Genomic DNA, 17,106 nt, shown 5'->3' on the forward strand with positions numbered 1-17,106 from the left:
TATGTGAAACTCATTTATTTTTGTGATTTTACCATCTTGTCTTGGTCAGAGATGGGAGTTTGTATTGGGAGAGTTTAATTTAGTGATGTGTAAAGTGATGTGAGTTGCCAATTCTGAAAAAACCAAGATGTGTGAACATAGCTATCAGGTTTTCCTGCCTTTTTAGTGAAAATAAACAAGTACAGCAGTATGTGAAACTCATTTATTTTTGTGATTTTACCATCTTGTCTTGGTCAGAGATGGGAGTTTGTATTGGGAGAGTTTAATTTAGTGATGTGTAAAGTGTAAACATTGGCTGAGCTACATGTGATATTGAACAATACCTGTGGCCCAGGGAGGTGTGAAATTGAACAATGCCTGTTCAACTGAATGGCAGACCCCACAGTGTCAAAGTAAATAGTGTTCTACATACTCAATGCATTGCCAGTGTCTAAACTATTCCTGAACAATTCACCTCCCCCACTATGCCAAAACCTGAATGAGATTTTTTTTTCACAGAACTGTATGTACATGCATAAATAGAGACAGAAGGACAGTGAAAAAAAACATTGAAAAAACGCACAAAAATGCAGAAAAACCTGCGTTTTTGACGCAGCGGATTTCCTGCCATAATTGGGTTTTACTGCAGATGTGTGAAGCTGAAAAAATCCAACATGTGTGAACATAGCCTTACACTTCAAAATGATTGAGGATTTGTAATCTGGGACAATTTTGACATAACAGGGCTCTTATAGAAATTCATAAGATCTCACCTGTGTCTCTGAATGCCTTGGATTTCTTAGGGAGGCTTGCAAATTCTTTATTCTGTCATACTGCATACAAATTTTATAACCCCCCCACCAAAAAAAAAAACATGCTATATTTAATGCTAAGGAAGAATATCACCCACATATCGAATGGCGCCATTGAAGAATCTAGGCACATAGGGTCCCAAGTAGCTTCATATGGCCACATGAGAACTAAAAGTGTTAGCTCGATGGCTATGCTTACAAAGATCACATACAGCATGGTTTGTCTGTGAAGCAAAATGACTATATAAACTGAATTATGATATTTTTTATGATTTTTTGTCTTTTTAAAAAAAAATAGGGCTCAGTGGAAATCAAGTAGCAGTAGCTGTAATTTATACTGACGCTGTAAAAGACCCTCACAAGATGGTGAATTTAAAGAAAATATACTTGACAATATTCTTCTCTGGTGGTTTTCTATCTTCTCTTGCTCGTACGGCGATATAAATGAAACCACTTGTCTGGGGATGCTGTGGTTATTAAATAGACCACATTGCAAGACAACATTTTTTAAAGTGTTTTCTCATTTCCCTTGCTGCGGCTTTGTGGAGACACAGACCTGATAGTTGACAGGTCAATTATTTCAGTACTGAGCTGCCTTCCACAAATGTGCAAAGACCCAAATCGCTGCTCATCTTTTTCCTCCACAGCCAAAGTGAATTCCATTTGTTACTTTCGCAAGGCCAAAGAGGTTGGAGATGGATCCTTACTAGATGGTGACAAATGCTGGCGCCAGATAAAAAAAAGTCTAACTGTGGGGAAATTAATTTTTGGATGGTGGCCTTTGAAGTACCATTCTATATCTAAAGTAATCCGGTGAAAGTTGGCCTTCTTTGGAATGTGTCAAGTGCCTTTGATTTGTTCATCTCTCTTTTCTTGGTTTTATATGAGGCCGCTCTGTCGCCTCTCAAGAGATTGCTATTTTTATTCCAGAGAAAGCTGCCTTATCTGACAATTTGCGATGAGCTATATGCGAGGCTTTACTATAGGTTGTTTTTTCCTGGAAGGAAACACTACTCAATCAAAGAGGTCCAGTGTTTTACTAGATGCACACGTTGTAGAATGCGGTATTTCTCGAAACGTTTAACATTTTCCTGTATGTAGTGTGTGCAAAATAACACAAACTTTATCACATTGGATGACCAATAAAGTGTTAAATAAAGATTTTTGCACTGCACGCAAAACACAACATATTTCAAGTCATTATCCTCTCCACAAGAAGAAACCTTGCCCCTTAAGTCCCAGTCTTAGCCTCTCACCCAGACTAATCAGATCTCATACTTTGCACTGATGAAGGGTAATACGTCGAAACACTGTGTCCTCAAATTGAGATTTTGATTTGGCTGTTATCCTAAGTCATATTTCAAGGCTCGTTAAAGTGTCGTAATGACTTGTAGGATGGCTACTTCCAATAGGTGGCACTAGAGTTCAAGTCCGCTTCCTTTCTATAGAGACAATTTGCACATTTAGTTTCCCAGAGGAGTATGCAAGGCGTTTAAGTCTCCTCACAATGGCGTGCCAGACCTGGCATGTCACTCTCCACAAGGAGAAACCTTACCCCTTACATCCAAGCAATTATCCTAAAAGAAGTAGAAAAAAAAGGATGTGCTTTAAAGGGGTTGACCAAGACATACAATTGGATGATCTATTCCTATGATCTGTAGGATAGAGTGAATGGGAGGTAAACTGAAATACTTGGCGTTGGCCACTAAACATTATACGCAGATGTTGTGTTCTGCTCCGTACATTGCTTACATATGGCCACTGCAGGAGCAATGGTGCTGGATTGGTGGGGATGCCATGTGACGGATCACCACTGATCTGTGGATTAATCATGAATTTGTTAATTCAAAAAAAGCCCTTTAAATTAAATGGAATCTGTCAGCAGGTTTTGCTATTTAATCTGAGAGCAGCATAATGTAGGGGCAGAGACCCTGATTCTAGTGATGTACCACCTGCTCATCAGCTTGCTGTAATTTCAATATAAACAGTGTTTTATTTCAGAGATACAAAATATAGTGGTGTAAAAATATAAAAAAAACATTATTAACCATTATTATTAATTGGTTACCATGTCCTTTTGTCCTTATGTGGATTTCTATTTGAAATGAAGTTTGTGTTTTAAAAATTCCTAATAAATGTGACGTTTTATATATTTGTACAGATTTTCTACCTCTTTGAAGTATTCGTTGAAGCCTGGACTTGGGCGTGTCTGTGCGAACACAACTAATTAGGATTCCAAGTGAGCCATAATTTCCCAATCATTTTTTTTAAACAATGTTTTATCAGCAGAAGATTATCACTGCCGGACTAGGTGTCTTGTGCCAGGTAGTCCAGCTAATCTGTGTAACCCCGCCCCCACCACTGATTGGCAGCTTTATCCCTATGCACAGTGTACACAGGAAGCTACTAATCATTGGTGTGGGCGAGGTTATACAGAGCTCAGCATTCTGAGCACAGCTACATCTACAGCAGAGAAAATAGGGATGCTATCTAAACTACAGCTACAGCAACCATCCAGAGACACATCACTGTAATCAGGCTCTCTCCCCCATACAACAGGTTGCTCTCAGATTACAAAGCAAAAACCTGCTGACAGATTCCTTTTACATGGTCTGAATGAGAAAACCTATTTTCAAAAAGCTTATTAGGAAATTCTGAATTAATAGAGTGGAGTACCCTGCTCCCGTACCTGTGCTTTATTTTTGCACCAACATGGAGGTTTGGTACATTATACAGATTTTAATGATAAACTTGTAATACTATATATTGCCTGTGGTGGCACTGCAGGGAAACTGAGCACTTGGCTCGATTCCACAATCAATTAATAAAGTATTGGGGCAACCTGAGATCAATTTCTCATCAGAAAACAATTCTAAGCACATGAAGAACAATGCTTTGCAGATTACATGGATATGAACCAAACTTCACATCTCAGGGTTATAGGCTTGGGCTTAGTTTTCATCTCCCTTTTTTCAGGCATGTTACTTATTAAAATAATTATTATAAAGGTTTATTTTCACTATTGCTCATAAAAGTCTTTGGTCAAACACAATATGGATAACATTTTACATGAATATTAAAGCACCACTCCAGCGAGTTATGTTTTTTTTTAGCACTGGAGTGGTGCCACTAATCTAAGGTCTCTGCCCCTAGTCTTATACTTAATCACCGCTGTCTTCACCTTTAATCGGCACCGCTCCGGTCCCACGGTGCCATCTTGTTACCGCAACTTCTGACTGGCCAAAAGTCAAAGTTAACGGTCACTGGCTCCCAATGTAAGTCTATGAGAGCAACGATGAGGTTCTCATAGACTTACATTGAAAAGTGATCTTCAGCTCGCTCCAGTAAATACTAGAGCGATCCGGCAGGTCACATGCTGCTGAAGGCCAACCGATGCGGCACTGATAAAAGGTGAAGACGGCGGCTGGTAAGTTTAAGACTAGGGGCTGGATTAGAACTTTTAAGAAAATAAAATTAAATTCCTGGATACAGTTGAACGGCTGCCATGTAATTGGCACTGGTGTGTCAGATGTGACAGTTTGTGCAGTTGGCTGCAGAAGATCTCTTTGTTTAGCACTGAAGACACCTTCTTAAATCTGTCTTACTTTAGAACCCAGTGGCTACCTCCCTCCTGCTCTGATTGACACCCTGGCCAGGGTGTTTAAATACTTTCAGTTTGCTACAGGGAGGTGATGTTCGAATGTTCCCTTGTGAAGGCTTGGAGCTATTGCTGTCTGCTTACTTCCTCTCTGGTGCTTGGAGGACGTTTGGTGTAATCTCTCTGAAGTCGGCTCAAGCTAAGTTGCTTCCCCCTGTGTTTGTCTCCCTTGTTGTCCTTAGTTGTTAGTGAGGACTGACCAGTGCTCACTCCCCCTTCCCTATCCAGGGCCTAGCTCTAGGCATATACAGGGCTTAGGTTTGGTGAGGAACCAATATAGGGAGGGTAAGGGAAACAGGGTGATATCAGATCAGCCTAGGGGGTCTACACTCCCCCTTTCCCTAGTGTCTGGGCTCCCTTCCCCTCATCCCTTCATGTTGCACTTTGTCTTTCCTACACTGTGTGTGACAGTAATACTTCATTTCCATTGCAGTAGGCAGTGAAATCAGCTCATTGACATGGGTTTGTGAAGTGGTATTGGTAGAGATCTGCTGATCATCCCACCAGCTTTAGAATTTAAATAACTTTAAAAAAATCTTGAAACAATTTAGTTTTTGAAAATGGGCAAATTGAGAAATAATCAATATCCAATACTACACAGCTAGTAAAAAGTTATCAGCTCTACTCCATCTCTAAAACTGATAAATGAGAATATGGCATAATGAAGAATTTACTTAGTAACTCAACAAGATCCAATATGAAGAAATTGGACCTTGAAATGCATAAAATTGATGTCAAGGGCAAAGCAAATACAAGATCCTGGTGCCAATATACACAATATTTTATTGCTGGTTGACTTGAGTGCAAATATGTCAAACTTTGTAAACTGTGAAATCACTCTGCCAGCGCAACAGTTCGACACCGATTACCTTCAGTGCTTGATGACATTTGACAGATGATAAAATTATTTATCACAGATGCCAGTAAGCAATGGCAGCAGGTAGCGTCACTGAAGGTTACATTAATCTGTGCAACAGATCGAGCCTTGTGACTTTCACATATCTGTTGGCCATAAACATCTTTGCTCAATACCGCGAGTCTAGTGGCACTTTAAGTGTCCTTTAAAGTATGAAATTACCACTACGCTGTTTGTAGGGTGAAGCATTGAACGAAAATGTCAGCCACAGATTTTAAGTCAAAAGCAAAAACATAACATGCCACGCAGAGTTTAATGAAAGATAGAGAAATAAACTTCACGAAGGACAGCTCAAGACAATCTTTCTCGAAACATATTTACACCCAGAATCTCTGTATCAGGTCTCCTAAAATTGAAGCTTGACATAAAGGCTTTTTTTTTAAGATGTCAAGACCCCTTTTAGTTGATACAAAGATTTATCTTGCAGCCGCTGCACAATTTATTAAGAATAAAATCTGCAAAAGTCAATTTCCAATCACTTAGAAGGTGAGATAATAAGGTAAATGTATGCAGCTCTTAAGCTCCTACCTTCTTCCGTTGTCCGGGCCGACTTTGACTCGCTATCCATCCCTTGAAACTCATTGAAATAAGGTCGAACTTTAATCTCATAAGTAACTCCTTTTTTCAAGTTGGAGATCACAGTACTACGTTCAGCTGGAAGCTTGACCTCAAAGTTCTGCCATGTCGATGGAGACTGCAGACCGGTTGTCTGACGGTACATCACCCGGTATCCTTGGATGAACTGGGATTGACGATCCACCTGAAGTAATTCAAAATGGAATAACATGTTACTACTAAAAGCACTAACAAATTTGTTCATTTTTTAAAATTATTTTTTAATATGTTTTCTTCAGGGATAAGAATACAACTGTGGAATAGAATATCAGATTTTTAGAAGCTCTCAGGACTAGTGATGAGCGAGAATGTTCTGTTAACCCTTTTGGCGAGCATGCTCGGGTGCTTGCCAAGTATCTTCAGCGTGCTCGGGTGTTATGTTTTAGTCACTCCGTGCTCATGATTTGCGACTGTTTGACAACTTTAATACATGTGAGGAATGTTTAAGAAACAGGCATTCCTCACATGTATTAAAACTGTCAAACAGTCGCAAATCATGAGCACGGAGTGACTAAAACATAACACCCAAGCACACTGAAGATACTCGGAAAACACCAGAGCATGCTCATAAATCTCGAGTAAAGAGCATGCTCGCTCATCACTACTCAGGACCTCTTTTAAAATTAATATGATGAATGGACTTGCAATAAACATTAGTAGGGTTTCTTTAAAAGTGTGAAACTAAAACTAGACCTTGGTCAACTTTTTTAATAATCTCGATCAGCCATACGAAAACAATTGACAAAAAGCCCCCGACGTTCTAATATCAAACATGCACTTTTGTTAAAGTGCTTTCACCCAAACAATCGTTCCATGAAACACATATTTTTTTGTACCAAATCTCACTTCGGCAACACATCGGTAGTTACTTGGCTGCTGTATGTGAACATGTAGAGCTGTTTTCACCAGCTATAATAGTCAATATGGTCTTAAATGTTTATGGCTGTGTTGACGTAATGATTGGTTAACAGTTATTCATCCATCAACTAACTCAGATCTAATTCGTATAATCACCTCATTTGGGGCCCAGGACTCATGCATATAAGTCTTAAGGTGGTCATATAGATTAGATAGCATTAGGATAATGACTGAATAACCATTGAACCAATGAGAATCTGCAAATTAAATGCAGCTTTACACTTATTAGTCCATTATAACCATTCCAGTCCTTGCAACTGGTCATATATGTTCAATGACACGGTCAAACAATGAATGATCTTCTGAGATCTTTAAAAAAGGTTCTTTCACCAAATGATCATTTGAGACAGGCAACTATTGGAGGAATATGTAAAATATGGCTGGTGGTGATGGTCAGTCATCAGTTGGCTTAGAGAATGGTTCATTTTTAAATTTGACCTGATGAATGATCGTTTTGGTTGATATTGTCCACTTTGGTCAACTTCAGACTAAAATGTATGGACACGTTCAGGACAAAGTTTACTGATGTTTTTGGTTGAACGAGACAACATGACGAATTGACCACTATCTAAGGAAAATGTTGAAGTCATTGTAATTAGTCAGCTGATTCTGGAAGTATCTTGGAAACATAAACTGTAACTACCTTTCATTACTCAAAATTTATTGGCTAACTATCACAAGCTTATTGGTAAACCCACATGAGGAATCTATTGTTCATTTATATGGGTATATTGTATAATATATAGTTCCCAATATTGACTTTACAAAATAGAAAAGAAGAGGCGCTACCATGTAAATTACTGCAATACAGGTTAAGAAGACAACTGGAAATTACCCTCTCACCTGAGTGGGATGTGTCCGGGTACAACTTCGTAAAGCATAGTGATGAATTGATAAAAGGGCTGCTGCTCCAGCTGCATACCACACTTCGGTGGGGAAGGAACTGATAGAACCGAAGAAAAAAACAGTTGGATGCTGGTGCTTCTAAAGAGAGTCGTGATTGGACTTGTGTAAAATGGGAGGTTTATTCACACAATGCGTTTCGGATTTGGTTCAACTTCTTCCCCATTTTGTACCTGAGGAAGAAGTTGAACCAACTTCGAAACACGTTGTATGACCAAACCTCACATTTGACGTGCGTTCAGTCTCGGATCCTCCTTGGCAGCACCTGGATCCAACCGCTTGTTTCTTCAGCTCTCTGAATACTAATTTTAGTAGAATGTGTGTTGTCTTAGCTTTAACATATGTGTCCATGGTAGAATAAGTACATAGAGCATTGTGAATTGTCCAAAGTTTATACAATGTAAACACTGAATCCGCCCGTTGAAGTCCCAGAAACTCCTCTCTACAGAGCTAATTTTAAGACTGAACATATTTTAAACTTAGAATTGGTCTAAAGCTCATTTATTTAAATGTTTTTTATATATTCCCTCAGAGTAATATAAAATGTCAAAACCATTACGTGAAACATTCATTCACAGTGCAAACTCTGAAGAACCACCTAACTTTCTTGACTGGAAGCAATGAAGTGAAAACTGAAAACATATTGTGGTAGATTGGTCTAAAATCATGATTTAACAATTTACAGGACGCTCATGTTTTCAACTTTTCAGAGTGGTGACCACTTACAGAGATTGAAACCAAATGGGACTTTGTAAAATAGTTCAGACTTTTAGAAAATATAGAGTTGGATAGCCATGTGTTTATCATTTAAGTTGTGTCTTGGGATCCTTTAAGATAAACCCTAATAGAATAAGTAGACTTAGCTGTTTAAAGAAAAAATGAATGACAACTGAAGTAATGCAAATTGCCTTAATTAGTAATCTGACTTCAGAGCTGGTGAGCGGCTTCGTAACTTTCCAATGGCCTGAATAAATCCAGTCTTGAGCAAGGAGGCTCAACACTATTCAACTTGTCAGATCCTGTCAATACAATTAGCATTGAGTGTTGACAGAAAACACAAAAATAGTTCTAATAAAAGACAGGCTTCAAATTTGGTGAACGCTTCAGCTCTTATCCTTCAGAAAAAAAATTGAGTCAAAAAAGCCTCCCTTTTTTTAACAAAAATCTATTCACATTGAGATTCAGCCTGAGTCCATGAAAATAATTGTATTTCTTGTTTTTGTTGACGTCAATTGATGTTTTAGGCAATTTCTGATATTGTGAAACTAGATTATATCTATAGCTCTCTATTAAGGCATCATACATATGACCGGACTCTAGAGAGGCACACGGAGTCCCTGTAGCATTTATAGACACTATGTACTCCATTATTCTTCTCTTGAAAAAATGCTACGAGTATGACAAATGTAATAGGTGTAAAAATGGACGGTGAGTTACGTTTCCAAAAAGGGGCAAATTTTGTTTGCAGCCTAATTGGACACTTTAGATTTTAGGTAGAAAGTGGTGAAGCATACTATGAAGTTGGCTGAATCCACTAAGTTCAGCTGGGTTGGTTTATCCCCTTGATGTTTAATGGGTCCATGCTGACAAACGATGTTGAGTCTTGCCGACCAAAGTTGACGTACACAAATTATTTCAAAATTAACAAAAGAACTTTTGGGTGAAATCCGTAAGTGAACAATCATTTAAGCAAATTAATGACAGACAATTATTCTCTAAAAAGAGTTGAAATCGTTCTGATAGTTGCTATGAGTTGACCGTAGAGGTCAATACATGGTCAATTGATCCTGATTAAACAAGTAATTTTTATGTTTAATGAACGATCTTGTAAATTTCACTTCTGGTGTCCTGAAACATGTAAGGCCACTTTGAAAAATTGTAATGGAAAATACCAACTAAAATGTGTTCCCTAACCGAACCTAAGCTCAACATTTGTCAACCATCAACCAGCATCTATGTAATGACTTTGGCAATCTTTAATGGCTCAATGTCAGATTTTTTTAGACATTATTTTCCTTGGATGGTAAGGTCCAACTAAAGCTTCCACTTTAAGGTCAAAAAAGAAAAAAAACGTCATTCTTCATAGTACTTGGGCTAAAAAAAGACATCATAAAACAAAAGTGTTGTGAGGGAATTGCAATAAAATAATTAAAAAGAAAAGTGGAAGGAGAGCTGAATATGAGAAAATTTACTCTACCATGTTTTAGCCTCCATTCAAGTTTATATAAGTAATATGGGTCTTTGATACAAACTTTGTTTTGTTTTTAAATCATAGCATAGGGGTTTGCAATTTTTTTTCTTTTCTTTAAGAATCTTTTTAGTTTGAGAAGGAATGGCAAATTAGTATACTTTGAATAGCCACTATTAGCCATTCTTTTAAGATAATACGAGTGAAGATTCTCCATGTTGGGATGATCTCACCCTTCATACAATGCTGACAGTGTTAAACACTATAAGCAGAATCGGTTATTCTGAAAAATTGGCCAATACAATGAAGCAACAATGGAAAAGTAAAGATTTCAACAGGATAATAATGAACACTCATCATTCCGCAACCTGGAAAAAAATTCTACAACAACCTAGAAGTACCTATGGGAGCTCACTCCTGCATAAGTATCCACGATGATCAAACTCTAGAGATTAGACATTCCCCAAATACAAGTACAGAGCGGACACAAACTGTATTTTTCCTGGATTTGTGATCTAAGGATAAAAAGAACAGCAGATTCTTACATGTATAATACCCCTACACGCCGATAATGAAGTCATAAGCATAGCCTGGGATTTATACCGGGAAATAACAAGTCACCTGAGACTCATTAGTGCTCGAAAATCATCGCAGTGCTGAGGCAGCGTGGGGAGCAATGCATACTGTACATGGAGGCTCATGCCTGCTGGAAACTTGGCAATGCTCCTCACCCGGTTATCGTGGATTATATTTAACGAGATCAGTGACAGTGTAAGAATGGAGGATACAAGACTGTGTTTACATGGCAGCCTGAATAGGTCAACGTTACAATTCATAAAAACAGTATATCGTACATTAATAAGGGGATTAGGATTTGGCATCCCTAGAATGAATATTTTAAGGGACTCTCATTGAGTCCATTAACACAAATTAATATTGATATAGAACAGGTCATTAATGTCTGATCGGTAGGGGTGTGGCAACCGGCACCACACAGATCAGCTGTTCCCGGTATTGGCAGCTGGAGCTGCTCAATTACGGATCGCCGGGTACATCTATATGGGGTTGATGTGCGGGGCCACTAATCCGTCGGTGGAGCTGTCCATGGAGCAGTTACAGCCGCCGCCTACACTGGAAACAGCTTATCGGTGGGAATGCCGGGTGTCGCACCCCCCACCGATCAGACATTGATGACCTATCACAAGGATAGGCCATCAATCTTAAAGTCCCGGACAACCCTTTTAAGAACTCTCCATTGACCCAACATGACTCCATATAACAAAAGATTCATCTATCCTTCACGTTTAAATGATTTATTCCATCATCTCTATTATAAAATGTGTCACTGTAATCCTAAAGAAATGAGGTTCCTGCATCATATGTCTCAGAGACAGTCACAAAGCTTTACAAAAATATATCTAGAGATATGGATGTAACTCGTCATAGTGTTCTGTGAAAATCCAACAAAACAAGATGCATTTTTCAGAAGAGCATTAAACAGCTGTTTTACAGACGTGGAAAAATTGTTTAAATTAATTTTTGGTTTATACTAATTATTTATGAGTATTTAAATTTTACACTTAAAGATAAGAACTGAAGTTAAGATCAGAGCACGGTCATGTAGTGCATTACAGTAAGTAGATGGGTGACCTGTTTGTATTGTCCTGATATTTGTGTTTGCACTTGATCCTTTCATTCAAATGTAGAAGGCGGCAACAGCTCTTAAGATGGCCAAACTCTTAGATAGCTCTTGTCCGAATGCTCATCTGGCCAGCAGCTATTCCTCTTAACTGTCATATACTTTGACTTTGGTCAAATGTTCATGTGTTTCCAATAGGTAAAGTGGAGTAAACTAACTGACTTATAGGATTCCCTGGTCTTACCCTTAAAGGGAACCTGTCATTAGTTCATGCTGCCCAAAATACAGACAGCACGAATCAGACACTGGTTGTGCAATTGTCGACAGGCATGTTTTACTCTTAAATACCATGGAATTTCAGGGTAAACATAGTTTGAAAAGCCAGTTGGGTACTATACGTCTCGGCTAACTAGTCCAATGTGATACTTTGCCAGCTTTTCCTCGTCAGCGCCATATAACTGACAGGTACATAGAAAGACCTGTCAATCAGCTGGAGTGGAGCAGGGAGAAGCCGGCTGGGACCACATTGGACTAGCTCCCTTTAAATTAGATCTGTCTCTAGTTTTCACAATAAAAAAATTCCTATATTAGTGAATAGATCTCTTAGACCGTATGAGACTAGTGTTCTTGCTTTAAAGGGAATGTGTCACCCCCCTGGGAGCCGCAGCCTTGTATTGCGCAAGCGACGGTGAGTCACTGAGACTTCCGCTCCGCTGGCAGCACGCAGCCAAATGGGGCCAGAGGGAAGCAAAGCGCGCTCCATGGGAGCGGCGTTTTGCGCATGCGCGAGAGGGGAGTCAGAGCAGGACACATCACATGGCTTGTCACAGGGCCCTGTGATGTGCAGGGGAGGGGGGGAATACAGTAATTTTGCATAGAGGCGGCAATTTATGGGAATAGTAAGCAGATATGAGGGGTTTGCTTGGTGTCCCCCGGACGCCAAGCCTCTGGAAAACAGACTTTATAAAACCAGATTTCTCTGCAATCAGACCTCTGCTATGGGCCATACAGGTACATTACAGACCAAAAGTTTGGACACACTTTCTCATTTAAAGATTTTTCTGTATTTTCATGACTATGAAAATTTTACATTCACACTGAGGGCATCAAAAACTATGAATTAACACATGTGGAATATATATACTTAGAAAAAAAGTGTGAAACAACTGAAAATATGTCTTATATTCTAGGTTCTTCAAAGTAGCCACCTTTTGCTTTGATGACTGCTTTGCACACTCTTGGCATTCTCTTGATGAGCTTCAAGAGGTAGTCATCGGAAATGGTTTTCACTTCACAGATGTGCCCTGTCAGGTTTAATAAGTGGGATTTCTTGCCTTATAAATGGGGTTGGGACCATCAGTTGTGTTGTGCAGAAATCTGGTGGATACACAGCTGATAGTCCTACTGAATAGACTGTTAGAATTTGTATTACGGCAAGAAAAAAGCAGCTAAGTAAAGAAAAACGAGTGGCCATCATTACTTTAAGAAATGAAGGTCAGTCAGTCCAAAAAATTGGGAAAACTTTGAAAGTGTCCCCAAGTCCAGTTGCAAAAACCATAAAGCTCTACAAAGAAACTGGCTCACATGAGGACCGCCCCAGGAAAGGAAGACCAAGAGTCACCTCTGCTTCTGAGGATAAGTTTATCCGAGTCACCAGCCTCAGAAATCGCAGGTTAACAGCAGCTCAGATTAGAGACCAGGTCAATGTCACACAGAGTTCTAACAGCAGACACATCTCTTCAACAACTGTTAAGAGGGGACTTTGTGCAGCAGGCCTTCATGGTAAAATAGCTGCTAGGAAACCACTGCTAAGGAAAGGCAACAAGCAGAAGAGACTTGTTTGGGCTAAAGAATAGAGATGAGCGTTGTTCTACTCGAACTGTTCGCCAATCTCAAATTCGAGCTGTTTTGGGCGGTGTTCGAGCCGGTCGGCGAACACGAACAATTTGAGAAAAATTCGGCTGTTCGAGGTTATGTTCGATAACTGTTCGTGCACCAAAATCATAACTGGATTTTTTCTCAGTAATGATGAAAATTAATGTTAATACGCAGTTTGAGTGTACAGCGGGGCGGGGGGAGGGGCAGGGGATGGATCTCTGCAGGAACAATGAAGATCTCCATTTTTTTTTCTCTTTCCCGCATTTGCAGTGGGGAGGTGCAATCTGTCAGCCTATCAGCAGCGCACACACGGAGCGAAGTGCTTTTTTTCACACAAGCAAGGGCATGTGTGATTGGCAGTGTATGTCACATGTCCTTGCCCTATAAGACCAAGCCATTTTCCCCGTCGCCACCATTTTCTCACTGCTGCAGCTGCGTGTTAGACGGCACCGCTGTTGCTGTGTGCGCTATACCTTGTTAATTTCAAGCCAATTTTCGCACAAATATACAGATAGCTTGGGAGTAGGGAATAGTTGTGATTGCAGTCCTTTTAAGGACTAGGTTACAGCATTTCCTACGACTTTTATCAGGCAGGTCTGTGCTCTTAAATAGATAGATTGTGGGAGTAAAGACTAATTGTAATTGGAGTCCTTTTCAGGACTAGGTTACATGAGTTCCTATCAGTTTTTGCCAGGCAGGTCTGTGCCAGTGCTGTGCAAGTTTTTTTCACAGCATTTGGCTGAATCTAGCAAAGCTAATCCTTTTTGGCCTATTGCAGAGTGTGTTAGTCAGTGGAGTAGCCTATCTGTGTTGCAAGATATACCACCTGTGTATAGAATACCAATTTTTTTACTGCACCTAGTGAAGTAAAATCTTTTGGGCATAGCATCATTCTATTAGTCCATCTATACTGACCTCCATCAGGTTGCAAACTGAATATAATTTTTTTCTGCATCTAGCTCTGAAAAAATATTTGGGCTTCTAGCAGTGTGTGGGACTTGGTCTATTAGTCCATCTATACTGACCTCCATCAGGTTGCAAATTAAAAATAATTTTTTTCTTCATTTAGCTCTGAAAAAATATTTGGCCTTCTAGCAGTGTGTGGGACTTGTTCTATTAGTCCTTCTATACTGACCTCCAGCAGGTTGCAAATTGAATATAATTTTTTTCTGCATCTAGCTCTGAAAAAATATTTGGGCTTCTAGCGGTGTGTGGGACTTGGTCTATTAGTCCATCTATACTGACCTCCATCAGGTTGCAAATTAAAAATAATTTTTTTCTGCATCTAGCTCTGAAAAAATATTTGGGCTTCTAGCAGTGTGTGGGACTTGGTCTATTAGTCCATCTATACTGACCTCCATCAGGTTGCAAATTAAAAATAATTTTTTTCTTCATTTATCTCTGAAAAAATATTTGGGCTTCTAGCAGCGTGTGGGACTTGTTCTATTAGTCCATCTATACTGACCTCCATCAGGTTGCAAATTAAAAATAATTTTTTTCTGCATCTAGCTCTGAAAAAATATTTGGGCTTCTAGCAGTGTGTGGGACTTGGTCTATTAGTCCATCTATACTGACCTCCATCAGGTTGCAAATTAAAAATAATTTTTTTCTGCATCTAGCTCTGAAAAAATATTTGGGCTTCTAGCAGTGTGTGGGACTTGGTCTATTAGTCCATCTATACTGACCTCCATCAGGTTGCAAATTGAATAAAAAAAATTTCTGCATCTAGCTCTGAAAAAATATTTGGGCTTCTAGCGGTGTGTGGGACTTGGTCTATTAGTCCATCTATACTGACCTCCATCAGGTTGCAAATTAAAAATAATTTTTTTCTGCATCTAACCCAGCCAATAGTTTTGGCCTAATACCACAGTTTGGCCACTCAGCTCTGCTCGGTTACCATCCATTGTTTTTTTGTGCAAACAACTCCAGAGTTGTGAATTAGTTAACCACCAAAATGAGTGGAAAAAGGCCTGCTGCTGGTGGAAAGGGGAATAGGAGTGTTGGGAAGGGGAAAAAAGGTTGTGTCCGTGGGGTAGGTGCAGAAGAAAGACCATCTTCCAGCCAAACTAAAATGTCTACTTCTTTTAGCGGACAATGTGATAAGATCCCTTTCTTACGGCCACGCCAATCGCTACAAATTCCAGATGAGGCACAAAAACAGCAGGTGCTTCAACGGATATCAAGTGCTCCTTTAAGTGGGCTCTCCTCCACATCAACTTCAACATCACAAATACTCCAGTCCTCAAAGGTGTCACCCAAATCGCACTTGCTTCCTCACAGCTCCCAAATCTCCAGCTGCCCGTCTGAGTATGAGGTAGAACAGATGGTTGAGTCTGCAGAGCTGTTTACTCATACTATAGCCTGGGAATCAGAGGTCGACTCCAGCGCTTCTGTGAATCCAGACGAGGAAATGATCTGCACTGATGCCCAGAATCTTTATGAGTCGGATCCAGGACCAGACGCAGAAGGTTCTGACCATAATGTAGACCCTCATTCCCAAACTGTAACTCCTGTTGGTGGAGACAATGAGGAAGATGATGATAAGACTCAAATACCTGATTGGAGCGACAACTTTAGTTTTTTGTCAGGGCAGGAACAGGTTGGCTCTGAGGACGACGGGTGTGATAACGCACAGGGTGATGATGATGAGGTCGGAGATCCCACTTACTGTCAACCCACAGTCAGCCAAGAGATGAGGTCAGCAGAGGAGGTGGAGGAAGATGCTAGTGACGACGAGGTCAGGTTGCGCCTTCCTGGACAGAGACGTAGTACTGGAAGCACGTCAACAACTGCATCCTCAAACACAACTCTGCCTCTCACCACAAGTCGTGGTGGCTCTTCAGGTCGCATGGGTGCTAAGCCTTGCATAGCCTGGGCATTTTTTCAGATCGATAAAGATGACCCAACTCGTGTTATCTGTAACATTTGTCAGCAAAAGCTAAGTAGAGGCCAAAAAATACATAGTTTGAGTACTTCATGCATGAACCGGCACATGGACATGAAGCATAAGTTGCAGTGGGAAGCTCAGTGTGCTACAATGCGGTCTAGCCGGCCGGGCCAACCACCGTCTGCCATATCTTGTGCATCCGCGGCCTCTTCATCCTCTGTGACTGGGGGGACAGCAGTCACACCTGTTTTGGGGCGCAGACCTGCCACCTCTTTACCCGCAACAGCCAGCGTGATTGGCAGGTCATCATTTTCTTTGGAGGTGGTAACACCAGCTGGTCTTGAGCGCTGTCCGACATCGATAGCACCACCTTTGGATCAAGGCAACCTAACATGTCCGCCTGCATCTTCCTCACAGACCGGCAGTTTGCCGGGGACACCCTTATCAACCCCGTCTAAGCACAATAGCCAGCCCTCGGTCCCTCAGATGTGGACAAGTAAAAGACCATTTCCTCCTAGCCATGAGAAAGCTAAGAGGTTGAATTTCACCATCTGCAAGCTCTTGGCTACAGAAATGCTGCCTTTCCGCCTGGTGGACACAGAGGATTTTCGAGACCTTATGTCCGTCGCAGTGCCCCAGTACCAGATGCCCAGTCGGCACTACTTCTCAAAGAAAGGTGTGCCTGCGCTCCACCAGCATGTCGCACACAACAT

The 17,106-nt window shown here is 40.3% G+C and overlaps 1 protein-coding gene across 16 annotated transcripts in view; it reads right to left on the minus strand.

The window, feature by feature from the left end:
- The window catches only part of ROBO2 (roundabout guidance receptor 2), a 1,535,448-nt gene that overhangs the window by 94,585 nt on the left and 1,423,757 nt on the right, over nucleotides 1–17,106 (minus strand). For all 16 annotated transcript variants that reach the window (XM_073668228.1, XM_073668234.1, XM_073668219.1 and 13 more), the window contains one exon: nucleotides 5,894–6,125. In XM_073668228.1, the coding sequence (XP_073524329.1) occupies nucleotides 5,894–6,125 (232 nt within the window). The remainder of the gene's footprint in view (nucleotides 1–5,893; nucleotides 6,126–17,106) is intronic.

Source organism: Phyllobates terribilis, unplaced genomic scaffold (genome assembly GCF_046119375.1).
Source record: "Phyllobates terribilis strain yellow unplaced genomic scaffold, ASM4611937v1 Scaffold_2__4_contigs__length_985480577, whole genome shotgun sequence".
Lineage (NCBI taxonomy): Eukaryota > Metazoa > Chordata > Amphibia > Anura > Dendrobatidae > Phyllobates > Phyllobates terribilis.